The 14,071-nt window shown below is 48.0% G+C and overlaps 2 protein-coding genes across 2 annotated transcripts; one reads left to right on the top strand and one right to left on the bottom strand.

Annotated features, from left to right (window-relative positions):
* Positions 1-3,130, bottom strand: LOC125517397 (LRR receptor-like serine/threonine-protein kinase RGI5). Its single transcript, XM_048682591.1, has one exon. The coding sequence runs from the start codon at positions 3,001-3,003 to the stop codon at positions 322-324; it is 2,682 nt and encodes an 893-aa protein (XP_048538548.1). The 5' UTR covers positions 3,004-3,130; the 3' UTR covers positions 1-321.
* Positions 3,131-8,439: 5,309 nt separating this feature from the next.
* LOC125515911 (L-type lectin-domain containing receptor kinase IX.1-like) lies at positions 8,440-14,003 on the top strand. The gene is made up of 3 exons (XM_048681398.1): positions 8,440-8,912; positions 8,975-9,457; positions 12,161-14,003. Exons 1-3 carry the CDS (start codon positions 8,546-8,548, stop codon positions 13,465-13,467), a joined length of 2,157 nt encoding a protein of 718 aa, XP_048537355.1. The 5' UTR covers positions 8,440-8,545; the 3' UTR covers positions 13,468-14,003.
* Positions 14,004-14,071: the final 68 nt, after the last annotated feature.

The raw sequence follows: 14,071 nt of genomic DNA, 5'->3' as shown, positions 1-14,071 counted from the left end.
TTTGTATGCTTAAAGCGCACAAATACAATATATATATTAAGATGTGCAAAATTGTACAGGCCCGCTCTGCTAGTGCAGTTCAGTGTTACAAACCATCAACCATCGACATGAAACACAACAGAGCAGGAAGCCAAAATCACGTGTGGGTTCATCATGACCAACGAGTACAAACCAATAACAGTTACATGCATCAGAAAATGTTCATATCACAAGTATATAGACAGAAACACACACTTGTACAATCTGCTAAACACTTCTTCACGTTATATCCATGGAGCAGAGCAATAGAGTGCCACCGGCATAACTCGATTAACACATCACTCAACTTGCAGTCGCCTTGGTGTTTACCCGGCCCCAAATAACAACAACAAACACGTACAACTTGTCACATAGCTCGTCGAAGACGCGAAAATAGGCATATCTCCATGCCCTTTTGAACAGGAAAGCACAGAACACAAGCCATAGTCCGACCACAAAGCCAGACATTAGCCCAATGTAGAAGAACATCACTGGGTCATAAGCACTTACACTTCTCTGCTGATTCCTGTGCCCTGGTGGACTGTTGCCTAGGCAATTCCTTTGAAGATGAAGCCCGCAAAGGCGACTGTTGCCATCGTACATGGACGGATCTTCTGCGTACAGAGTGTCCAGTTGACGGCCTGTTGGAATTCTTCCTGCAAGATTGTTGTATGACAAGTCCAAGGAGCTTAGATATGTCAAATCTGAGAGGCTCGTTGGGACTTCACCGGAGATATTGTTCCTTGACAAGTCAAGTGATTCCAGTGATTTCATATCCCCAATCTTCGAAGGAATTTTCTGGCTCAGGTGATTCCATGATAAATTCAAACTCAACAGTCCGTTCAGAGAAGTTATCTCATCTGGAATTTCACCGGTCAAGTGGTTGAGAGACAAATCAATGCTGACCATGTCAGTAAATGCAGCACCTCTAAACTTAAGTTCTTGCTGCTTCATCACCACAGACAAAATATCCACGGGCAGCATTTCATCTGTAGGGCCTGTGAATTCAAACCACTGTGGTTCAGATCTTGGCAGATGTTTCAGGGTCATGCCTATTAATTTTGACAAGGATGATGGAATTAATCCTGATATATTGTTGCTCGCTAAACTGAACAGTTGAAGTAGTACAAGACTTGTGATGTTAGCTGGAATATCCCCATAGAACATGTTATGGTTTAGCTGGACAAACCGCAAGTTCACTAGGTCTCCGATCCATACTGGTAGTGCTCCATCGAACCCATTCATTGCAAGATCAAGGAAAGTCAACTGCGAGCAGTTTTGGAGGAATGGCGGGAAATTTCCGGAGAAGTTGTTGTTACTTAAGTGTACGAATCTCAAGTTTGGCATTGAAGAACACCAGGGAAATTCTCCCTCAAACCTATTCTGGGACAAATCCAAGAAAGCTAGGTTTTGCAACTTGCAAATAGGACTAGGAACGTGACCAGTGATGTAATTGGAGGATAGACTTAGTACTGTAAGAGCTGGAGCTCCAAAATCTGACGGCAAAGGTCCTGACAAGCTGTTCATGGATAAGTCCACTTGGGTGAGGCTTCTCGGCAATGTTGGTATCTGCCCACTTAGTTGGTTCAAACCGAGAGCGACTGTTCGCAAACTAGTACAATTCACTAAACCAGTTGGTATAGCTCCAGTAATGCTATTATTATAAAGGTAAAGGTGCTCCAGGTTGGTGAAGTGCCCCACCATATTTGGCAGCATTCCTGCCATATTGTTGTGATTTGAGCTCAACGTCTGCAATTTGCTGGACGAACATTGTGGCAGTTTCATTACAAAGTCTGTCAGGTTCCCAGATGCAAGACTCCCATCGAGCTTTAGGAACTCTAAATCACATAGATTTTTCAAGTCCACCGTCATTGTGGCTGAATTACCATTATAGTTAAAATTCATGCGCTGGAGGGAAATCATACCTCCTAGCGCATCAGGGAATGAGCCATAAAGATAGGTTGAAACGAGTGATAGGTCCTTGATGCTTGTCAGGTTCCAGAACCAACATGTTTCAATTCGGTGGCCCAAATAATTTCTGGAGAGATAAAGCTGCTCTAGTTTCGTGAGGTTTATGTGCGTAAGCGACTGGTCTGCATTTGGAAGCGAGCAATTGATAAGAATAAGGGCCTTCAGAGATGGGATTGTGTTGGCCACGAGAAACACATCCGCGCTGCTGAGATTTATGTCACTCATGTCAACAAATTCCAGGAAATGAAGATGAGTTAACCATGAGATATCTGATGTGTGTATATCTTGCATGAAACTGAGGCCAAGGTGGCGCAAGTTTGTAAGGTTTCCGAGCTGAGGCGGCAGTATTCCCGACATGCTAGTGCTGGAGAGGTCGAGATACTCCAACTTTGAAAGGTTGAAATACTGAGGAGACACTCTACCAGACAATTGTGTGTGTGAGAGATCGAGATGTCTCAGATTTTTACAAGACAAGAACTCCGGAGCACGACCATTAGGCCAGTGCAGGGATGTCCATGAGAGATCGAGGTACTCCAAATTTGAAAGGTTGGCAAGCTGAGCAGGCAATCTACCAGAGAATGGTGTCGTTGAGAGATCGAGGTGCCTCAAGTTGCTTAAAGAACACAAGAATGCTGGGAACAAAGAAGTACCGTCTGGTCCAAGTAGGTTGGTGTTGTTGAGATTTAGGTACTCAAGATGCTCAAGAGAAAGCAAGGAAGGACTTATCTTGCCCTCCAAAAAGGTGACACCAATGTCAAGCTCGATCACATGGCCGGTTTCGTTGCTGCAGGTGACACCCCTCCACCGGCAACAATCTTTGTGCCGTCTTTGCCACGAGGCGAGGAAGTCGTAGGTGTCGTTGCCGGCTTGCTTGAAGGCCAGCAATGCGTCTCTCTCGTGCGGCAAGCAGCTCGCGCCAGCCGCATGGGCCGGCTGGAGCTGCCGGGCATGAGCAGCGATGGAGAAGATGACCGTGGCGAGGAGCAAGGCGAGCTTGGCAACCGAGCGATGCATGGCGAAAGTGCAGCGCTAGTAGCTACAGGCTTCAGGCTTCAGAAAGAGGGGCCCGGTGCTTGCTCTTGAGGAGTGCAACTGATTGTTTGTAACGTGGAGTCGTCGTTCATAGCCAGTGAGACTAGTAAATGAGAGATGCGCGTTGTGTGGAAGCCGTCGATCGTCTGGCCGTCTTGCCTGTCGTAACAAACACTTCAGAGAGCAACGGATGACCCTCGACCTCACGCTAGGAATGGTGGATTGGTGATCACACATATGCAAATATCTGTGCGGAAAGTAAGCCCCGTCACCTTGAAAATAGTGTTGACCGTGTCAGACACGGCTATTGATATTTGATAATCGTGGGAGTATATTCGCCTAATATGGTACAAACCATATCCCTCCCGTGCCGTGCCCGCATCGCGACCGGGGGGACCCTAGCGCCGCCGGCCCTTGGCCCCGCTTTCCATCCCTCGTCCTTGCTGCCGCCGTGACGTGTCACCGGGCGGACTTCCTCACCTCCCGCTCGAAGTCGTCTTGCGCGGGGAGATGGCGGTGGGCGGCGACGGCACGTTGGCGTGGGGTGCGGCGGCGTGGTAGCAGGTGTTGGGAGACGGTGACGCGGTCGTCATGCTCGAGCGCGTTGGGCTACACAGTGGTGGTCTCCCATGGCGCGACGACGGCTAGATTGGACAGATCGGGACACTGGTGGTTGCGGGGGCTTCAGCGCCACCAGTTGGTGATGTAGGGTAGAGGCCCTAATCGCCCGATCTTTCACGAAAGGAGCGGATCTCGCTAAAATCACGAAGAATATGGGGAAGAACGGAGAGAAATCACAATGAGAAACACGAGAGGAAACACTAAACCGACACGAATAAGTCACACATGGTCTAGACCCTCGAGTACATAAGGAAAGATACACGATTCACGGATAACTAAGAACGATACAAGGGTAGCCGGTCTTCTCCGTGAGGAGGTCTTGAGTTCTTCCCTAAAAAGGGGTCTTGAATCCGCTTGGGGGATCTTCTCCGGTGGAGGCTTGAATCTCCGTGGAGAAGGTAACCAAGTGGATGAGCAAAGCTCTCACACAAACATGAGCTAAACCTTTGCTAACCCTAAAAATGGGGAGGAGAAGATCTATTTATAGCCCAAGGGCCGAAGGGGTAAGTGAGGGGACGAAACGGGTATACGGGCCTCGGCCCAAGTCACGCACGCAGGTGGTGGCCGGATGATCCGGGAGTTGGTCCGGACGATCCGGGCTTCGGGGGTCCGGATGGTCCGGGTCAGCGTCCGGATGATCCGGTTGTGTTGGAGCAACTGCGGGAGGGCCGGATGTCCGGGACCTGGTCCGGACGTCCGGGTGTGGTCGGATGATCCGGACCTGGGTCCGGATGACCTGGCTTCATGTTGACGCTTTGGGTGTCGTTGGTCATATTATCCGGATCGTCCGGGCCGGGGTCCGGATCATCCGGGCTGAGGCCGGATCGTCCGGACGGCGGTCCGGAACGTCCGGGCTTCTGCTGACTTAGCCCCTTTCCTTCTCCATCTTCACGTCCATCTTCCTCTTCGGATTCTCCTTACTCCTTGGCGTCTCCATGGCTAACTCCTTGATACCTGAGTATGCACAATGTCTCCGTTTGAGGTAGTAGCCATGTCTCATGGTCATCGAAGTGGAATTGTGAGAGGAGAGATGTCACCTCGGTTTTAAGAGCTCTTGCACGTGATCGAGTCATGGGTCCACTAGGCACTTGATGAGACGATGGTAGGTCCATGGGGAAGACCTTGGGATGCTCCGCATCGGTTGGGCTCCCGCATCGTCCCCTAGAGGTCGTCCATCTCGAGCGGTGGTGCTCGTGGCGAGGAGGGCTGGCGTGAACTGGGAAGTGACCTTGCTGCCTAGCGGTAGTCTGTCCCATTCGGGGGCACAACCGAGAGGGCTGCTGACGTCCTCCTCCTCGCGAGTGGTCATGTCCGGTGCGCCGATGGCTACCTCGCCCGACCTTGGGCTAGCGGTGCGGTGCCCGAGGACTTGTAGCGGCGGCTCTCGAATGGGTTGGCGGAGGCCGGGCACTGCCCAGATCTGGTCTGTCCGGATTCAGGGGAGCTCCGTGGTGGTTGGCCCTACTGTTCTTCGAGCTCCAAAACTTCGATCTGCTTCAGGCCGGTCTCCTCAATCTGGACACCGACGGGTTCCGGTCTTCCTCTCGGAGATCTCAGTTTTTGGCCCATAGCGCCATTGGATATCTAGATAGAAATTGATCTAGTCGGGCGCGCCCTCATCTTCGGCTGGAGAGGCTTCATGAGGGCGTGGTGCGAAGCTTCGCTCTCTTGTCAGTGTCATGGGACATGTCTAAATATTGATTTCCAGGGCGTTGACAGTGGTGAAGAAAGTCATGGTGGTTGCGATCAGAAATTGTAATGGCGGAGGGGAGTTTTGGTTGCGTCGTCAAAGAACGGTGGCAGATGTTTTTTCCTATGTGTCGGGTGTTGAGGACTTGCAACGGCGGTCTTGGCCGGAGGGGGCAGCAAACACAAGTGGACAACATTTGGGGGGGGGGGTGCTACTCGAGTACCGAGCCATGATTTCCAGGGTGAAAGCCAAGGTCTGGCCTTCATTGGTTGTACCTCGCAATGGTCTTGCTAAGGCATTGTTTTTGGGATCTCTGACTCTCTCGAGGGTGAAAACTCAAGATCCTTGATCTGGCGACGACAAATTTGTGAATTTTTAAAAAGGTTGTGAACACGTTTTGAGTTCAAGAATCATTTTTGAAATTTTTGAAGATGTTTGCACACTCGTGATTTTTTTTGAAAGTTGTGAATATTTTTTTAACTGACTAACATTTTTTGAATTCGTGAACATTTGTTGGAATTATTTATTGTATCTGAAATTTATGAGCATTTTTAACTTCCGAACATTTTATGATATTAGTGAACATAGTTTGAACTTCATGAACATTTTTTGAAAGTTGTGAATTTTTTTGGAATCCATGAACTTTTTTTGAAATTTGTGAACATTTTTTTGAACTCATGAACTTTTTTTGAATGCACAGACTTTAAAATCCATGATTTTTTTTTGAAATTTGTGAACATTTTTTTGAACTCATGAATTTTTTTTGAATGCACAGACTTTAAAATCCATGATTTTTTTTTGAAATTTGTGAACATTTTTTTGAACTCATGAATTTTTTTTTTGAATGCACAGACTTTAAAATTCATGATTTTTTTTTGAATTCGCAAATATTTTTCTGTAATTCTCAGACATCTTCTGAATTCAAGAATATTTTTCACAATAACGAACAATTTTTGAATCTGCCATCATTTTTCAAATTCAAGAGATTTCTTTTAGCTCATAAACATTTTTCAAAAATCATGAACAGTTTTAAATTTTGATTTTTAATAACACAAACATTTTTTAGTCTACCTCTTATTAGTGGCGTGCGATGCGCATGCCCCTGTTAGTTTTCTTACTAGCAATGTCCGGCCCGCACGCTGGTAGTAATGACTTATCAGCGGAACCGTACAAGTGGCGTGTGAGCCGAACGCTGCTAGTAGTTAGTTGCGTACGGCGTAACAAAGGGTGTTGCGATAGTTTATGTTTGTTTTCCCTCAAATGTCTTCATCCTTGAACCCTATCACACACGATTAGCATGTAATATGTGCAATGCACCCTTTTATCATACATCATCGCAAGGCGACTGTTTTGATCTCTGTTTGCAGAAGGAATTTTAACCATATGCAATGAACTTAAATTGCAATATTGACATGCGGTGGAAAGCAGCCTTGATTGCGCGTGCAGTGCATCCCTACCCAGCGACATAAACAACGGAAATAGAACTTGCGTGGAAAAGCAAATGTATGAGCAGTGTGAACTGGAGTAGAAGGCAAGTCAAGACGATCAACGATGACAAGAATTCAGGTCATGCGTTTCCTGGAAATGATCGTCGATTTAGTAACCTAGGCTTTCGGAACAGAAATGGCCACGGCAGCGCGCTTAATAGTAAGATGTATGTGGCGGCACAAACACAACAAGTGAGGTACCAGAAGAATTCTTGTTGCGCGTTCACACTTCTTTTAAAATATAACCATATATATTTCGTTTTTAAGGGAATCACATATATTCCATTAGACAAACATATTTCATTAGATAATATATTTTTTCATAAATACACTTAGGTTGCGTATCTTTTCATTGATAGAAGGAGAGAGGTACAACATGGGATTACATGAACTCACTAAGCCATGTACACAACATGGCATGGAAATGAGTTAGGAGCAGACGGGCACGGGGTTGCTCAGCTCCCATTAGATAACATATTATAGAGAATACACATGCGGTCATCAGATGAGACATACATACAGGGGTGTAGCCAGGCCCCGGGCTACCAGGATTGTGGCCTAAGGCGTGCCGACAAGATCGTTCGTTGGCTGTAGCTACAGGATCACTGTTTGGCACTGTTTAATACTTTAGCCATTATTGTCTTACATTTTTACATCAAAGATCCCGCAACTAGTAAAACTATAATTTCAAGAGTGAAGAACCTTGTCTCTCGTTGAATCTTGCCCACCATCGTCCTCCGGCGCCATGAACGCAACGCTAGAGAAAAAAGATAACAACCACCATACCTAGATCGGAGTGAGCGCCTTCACGTACAAGGATATTTTTCGAGCCGATGAACTAGAACACCGCAAACAACGAGATCGAGGGCCGGGTGTTTTATGCTTTTCACTAAATCCCAACATCATCATTTTCATTCAATACGGTCGAAGAAGAGAAACATCCCCGCTTGCGGCCATCCACACATCCTGCTTCAAGACATCAAACACAACCGCATCAACCGATGCCAAAACCATCTAGACGAGATCGAGCTCACTAGACACAAATGTCACCGGATCTAAAGACCACAATAAGACCAAGCCACCTGCTCCCCGACACCGCCGATTAGAGCACCACCGAGACAGAGGAAAAGCAGAGGCAAATTATATGGACGTGAAGTCGTTCCCACCGTTGATGTAACGCCTCTTGCGGGAGAGAATGTTGGGTCCCCATCCACTCCCGTTACGCGTCCACACTTGTTACGCCTTTCCCACTGGTTTGTGCAGCGCATGTAAGTGTGAACATGAGGTGCAAGTGGGAATCGGTTTCTTATTTGCTCCGCATGGCCTCCCGCATGCGTTGGTTTAGTGATTTATTAGACGCACCTCCTTCAATAACGCAGCTCCAGCGCCTCCTTATTTCCTGCCAATCACACCGCACCTTGGGCCTAGAGCGATGCGAGATACGCCTAACAAACTGTGATGGAGGGAGTATTCATCAAATACTCAGTAATTAATAGCTAGGGTGTCTCGCCGGTCCTCGTTGACCTGTACTTTTCGTTTCTGATAAGACCGCACTGCCATTTTCCTATATATTTTCCTTTCACTGCCCCTACTCTACGTACTAGGGCTCCATCATACAGTTCTAGTTCTAGTTAGATTGTCCCTATATGATAAGAATAGCTGCTCGCGTGTCGATCATCAAACGCCGTTCCTCATCAGCAAGAGCTCCTGCGTGCACACAACGCTCATGGCCATGGCGACACCCAAGTGCCGTCCCGTCCTCAGCTTGCTCCTCCTAGCCGTATCCAGCTGCCTTCCGCATGTCGTCACCTCGCTTAGCTTCGACTACAACTTCTCCGCCCCCGGCGTCCTCACCGGCGCCGACCTCAAGTACATGAACGACTCCGCCCCTGTCCTCGACCGGATCGACCTCACCAACCTCTCCAGGAGCTGGAGCACCGGCCGCGTCGCCCACGGGCAGGCCGTGCGCCTCTGGGACGACGCCACCGGCAAGGCCGCCAGCTTCACCACGAACTTCACCTTCGCCATCAAGTCTCTCGACGTGACCACCAGCCAGGCAAGCACCAGAAATTCTCTGAAATATTCTTCCGTCCGTCCGACTTCTTCTGATCTGAGCTACTAAGTACTACCCGTACCATTAATCTCGCCGGCCAAGTGCAGGGTGATGGCATGGCCTTCTTCGTGGGACCTTACCCGCCGAGCATGCCGACGGACGCCACCGGCGGCTTCCTGGCGCTGTTCAATAACCGCGGCAACCCGGCCAACACCTACTTCCCGCCGACCGTCGGCGTGGAGTTTGACACGCTCAGGAACGTCGAGTGGGACCCCAATGACACCATCAGCCACCTCGGCCTCAACGTCAACGACATCAGGTCCAGGAACTACACGGCGCTGCCGGACGGGAGCTTCAATGGGGCCATGTCGGCGTCGGTCAGGTACGACGCCGGCACGGCCACGCTCTCGGCGACCCTGCGGTTAGACGACATGCCGGAGTTGAGTTCTTACACCGTCAGCACAAACGTCGACTGCCGGGCCGCCGGCCTGACGCAGGACGCAGCGGTGGGATTCTCGGCGGCCATCGGGGACTACGTCGAGCAGCACCAGATTTTTTCCTGGTCGTTCGAGTCCACTCTGACAGGTACGTATGTGGCTTCCTTCTACGTACCTGTATTCATACATACTAGTTCCTCCATTCGAAAATACCTGAGACTGATTTATTTAATACAAATAGTGGTATTAAATAAGCCTCCGACCGAAAATACTTGATGCTGATTTTGTACTAAATCAGCCTCTGTTCTTTCATAAAATACTTGATGCTGATAACTTTATACTGAATCAGGGTAATTATCTCCGAACGGGCTTGTATTTTCTCTTTTGCGTGTCAACTATAGTAAGAAACAGGGACTTATTTGGTCTTTTTAGTGAAAATTATCTAAAAAATGCTAAGCTTTCGGATTAGATTTTTGAGTTAATACCATTTTTAGTACATAAACTTAACCTGATGAGAACAGATCCATACAAGAACTAAAAAACCCCATAAAAATGGTCCTCAAACTTGCCTAACAGAACATTTTCATACAATTCCGTCAATTCTATCGGTGCAACCGTCTGTTACTGTTGTAACACGCGTCAGGTTCACTAATGTGGAATTGGGCCCACTTGTCAGTGTCACAGAGAAAGAATAAACAAAACATAAGACAGAAAGGGTGGGGATGGATTTGAACAGAGGACCTCGAGCAGCTGTGAGACCGTAGCGTGATGGCCAACCCAACCGAATTAAGTTGTTGCCTTAGAGAGAGTTGAACTATTTCTACTCTTGCCGTGACGCACAGTTTACACTTATAATTTTTTTCTTACCGAGAGTTGTATTCCTCGCTAAATATATGTTTAATGGTCCATATTTGTTTTTTTTAGAAAATTATCAGATTTATTATAAAGATTTACCGGAAATACAGAACACCTCAAACATAAAAAAACTTACATCAAGGTCCATGGACCATCGAACGACCATTGTCGCCGCCAGAACGAGCCGCGGTCACCGCTCCCATACTAGAGTCGGCCTGACCTTGTCGATAACAACCGAAAAATCTTTGCGTCAAGAAACTAATATAAGAATTGCAACTCAATTTAGGGCCTGTTCGGAATAGAGTCTTGTAAAACAGAGGAAAGCAAAAAAGTAGAGGAATGTGATTAGCAGCTAGTGGCAAAACAAAGGAATAAAAACAATGGAAAGAAATGAAGGTCGCATGTTCGGTTATGCATGGAAACTTATCCAGTGAGAGATATCAGTAGAATATTTCATTTGGCTCAAGGCCCCACACAACACACAAACTTTATTGTTTATGTACTGGAATCGTCTTGCACCTGTACAGAACTACTGCCAACGTAAAGGAATGCAAGCCTTTTCAGAGAAACTCGTGAAGCTATTCCTCTGAGTCGAACGGCCTGGTAGTAATTTTTCCCAAAGGAACGTACACATGTACGGTTCCTCCAAAATTCTTAGGAAGCATGCTCAAAAAAAAATCCTTAGGAAGCGAACGGGCCCTTAGCTCGCTGGCGCATCAGAGCTGCATGTGCGGGAGGTCTTTTTAGTTTGATTCCCCACAGCGATCTGTTATATTGTTTTGTTTATTCATTCTCTATTACATTGACAAGAGGGCCCGGTTCCAACCTGACGCGCTGTTATAACAGCAGGAGACCGTGCACAGATAGAATTGACGGAATTGTATGAAAATGTTCTGTTAGACAAGTTTAAGGACCACTTTTATGAGGTTTTTTAGTTCCTGTATGAATATGTTCTCACTGGGACAAGTTTATGTACTAAAAATGATATTAACTCTAGATTTTTCCGTCCACACACATCAATTTTCATTGTGGGCGCACCTCCTCCCATTTCCAACCAAAAACGCTAATTTCCATACGAATTCATCCCTATGTGTACCAATTCCAAAGTAAGTCATGACCCATTGGGTCAATCTATCAGATGTGCTCATAGTAATAGAGTGTGCATCCATGCGTTCATAGATATGTGTGTGCTCTGTAGGAATAGATATGTGTGTGCTTCTGAGTGTCTACGTCTGTATTGTGTTTTTCTATAATAAAAAGCTACAATGTCCCACATAATAATAAGTCTAAACCATGTCGCAAAAGAAATAAGTCTAAACCTATGAAAAATCTTTTGTGAATGAGTGGTTGCAGGCGGACAGACACATTGAAGCATGGACAAATGAATGGAGTGACATGAGTGGAGGGGGACCGCGGGACCCAATAATTTTCACTCGATTAATTGTTGCCTATCTTCACGCTTCTATGCAGTTTTCTAGAAAACAACGAGCCCCCTCACAGATTTTCATTAAAGAACCCGCCATAATTTACAAACCATAAAAAAGACAACTATAAGAAAACCGGACGCAGCTCCTCTGACGTGCCGTCAGCCCACTGACACGTGGGCCCGGCCCCACGTGTCAGTGAGCCAACGGCAGGGGGCAGTACGGCAGAGGAGCCGTACGCAAGAAAACCACGGACGTGTCTAATCCTCTGATCACAAAAAAAAACATATAAGCATTTTTCAACTTCACTATTACAAACAGAACATTAGGCTAATAAGGTCGTTACAACACAGAGAAACAAGTGCCAAAGATCTTAACCATCCATCAACCACCATTTCTTTCTAGTTTGTTGTGGTTGCATCGTTGCAAGTTGTTGATTCCTCCATGCAGAGGCATCAGAGTTCTCTATTCTAGTATTCTAAAATTAATTTTGGATTTTTTTTATAACGAATTTGGAAGTTCTGAATGTTATTCACACATAAAATTTATTATCCCGGTATGTTTATTGACAGATGAGATAATAACCTCGAAGAGGAAAGAAACCGGTCTAGTAGCCGGGCTGGTATCAACTGGCATCTTCATATTCGTCGCTGTAGCGGCATCGCTCGGTTACCTACAATATCTGAAAAGAAAGGGCATGCACGCTCAAGACGCACCTGAAGATTCAGATGTCCCGCTCGACCAAGACATGGATGACGTATTTGAGAAGGGGGCGGGGCCTCGGAGATTCAGTTACGATGAGTTGTCCCGGGCAACCCGGGGATTCTCCGACGAGGAGAAGCTCGGCGAGGGCGGGTTTGGGGCAGTGTACCGAGGGTACCTACAGGAGCAGGGGCTTCATGTGGCCATCAAGAGGATCTCCAAGACGTCAAGCCAGGGGAGGAGGGAGTACGTCGCCGAGGTTACCATCATCGGCCGGTTGCGGCATCGCAACTTAGTCCTGCTCGTCGGATGGTGCCATAAAGCTGACGAGCTCCTGCTCGTCTATGAGCTCATGACAAACGGAAGCCTCGATGAGCATCTCTACAGTTCCACCAACATACTGACATGGCCAACCAGGTACAAGATCATTCTTGGGACGGGTTCTGCGCTGCTCTACCTGCACCAGGAGTGGGAGCAGTGCGTGGTGCACAGAGATATCAAGCCAAGCAATATCATGCTCGATGCCTCGTTCAACCCCAAGCTGGGGGACTTCGGTCTCGCACGCCTTGTCGACCACAGCCGTGGCGGGTACACGACGATGCTGGCTGGTACCAAGGGTTACATGGACCCAGAGTGCGCGGTGACTAGCAGGGCCGGCGCGGAGACCGACGTCTACAGCTTTGGGATTGTCCTCCTCGAGGTCGCCTGCGGGCGGCGACCCATCGCCCCGCTCCAGGAGGATGAGAACAAAGTCGTGCTCGTGCAATGGATCCAGAAGTTGTACGTGGGAGGCACGCTCCTTGACGCAGCGGACACGCGGCTTGACGGCAACTTCGATGCACAGGAGATGGAGCGTGTGCTGGTCGTGGGACTATGGTGCGTGCACCCCGACTACGGCTTCCGGCCGTCCATCCGACAAGCCATGAGCGCGCTCCACTTCGAGGCGCCAGCTCCGGACCTGCCGCCGGAGATGCCGGTGGCGATGTACGCACCGCCGTGCAGAGGGCACAGGTCGAGCTACACGTCGTCTAATGGGAGTTCCAGCAGCGGTAACCGCTCGTCGACAAGTGACCGGGCGGAGGAGAATCGTTCTTCTGCGAGTGCTGGCACGAAGAGCGCCAGGAGGCCGATAGCAACACCCACGAATCAGACACTGGGGACGAGAACGACTGAGTGAGTATACAGGCATATCTATGCATTTGGTAGAATACAATCTGTAATCCATCTCACATCTCATCGCCCGAAAGGCTCGATACGACATGCACCGTGTTACGTCAATTATCTCCTCAATAATCCTCTTACATGGTATCAATCGCAAGTTCTTAGAACTAGCTTCACCACAGGTTCCACGTCGCACCGTCTTTGGGAGGTCGATCTCCACCGGGGGCCGCGCAACTTGTAGCTAGGATTCGTACGTCGATCGCTTTGATCGGGTGCTCTAGAAAATCGTTTTTCTGATTCATTGATCCGGTTTTCTCTCTCTCGCCGGTTGTTTGATCGGCACTCTTTTTTTGTTTTTCGATCTAAAATCAGTTTGGTGGCTTGGTGTCGTTCGTATTTTATATCCCAGGCGCCTGTACTCCAACGCGGGCCTCTTCATCGACTGTTCCGTTCCACCGCCCCCGCCTCCATGGCTCCATCCAAGTCGGCTGCATCGAGCTGCTTCATGCAGGAGGACGCGTCCCGTGCGGCCAACTAGCCTGCACATGTACGTACACATGTTCAGGAGCATATGAACCAATCATACAAACTAATCAAACGACTACCTTATGAACACAGGC

The sequence above is a fragment of the Triticum urartu genome, chromosome 6, assembly GCF_003073215.2.
Source record: "Triticum urartu cultivar G1812 chromosome 6, Tu2.1, whole genome shotgun sequence".
In the NCBI taxonomy this organism is placed as follows: Eukaryota; Viridiplantae; Streptophyta; class Magnoliopsida; order Poales; family Poaceae; genus Triticum; species Triticum urartu.
The sequence above is the reverse complement of the archived record's forward strand: the minus strand, read 5'-3'. Positions and strand labels throughout refer to the sequence as shown.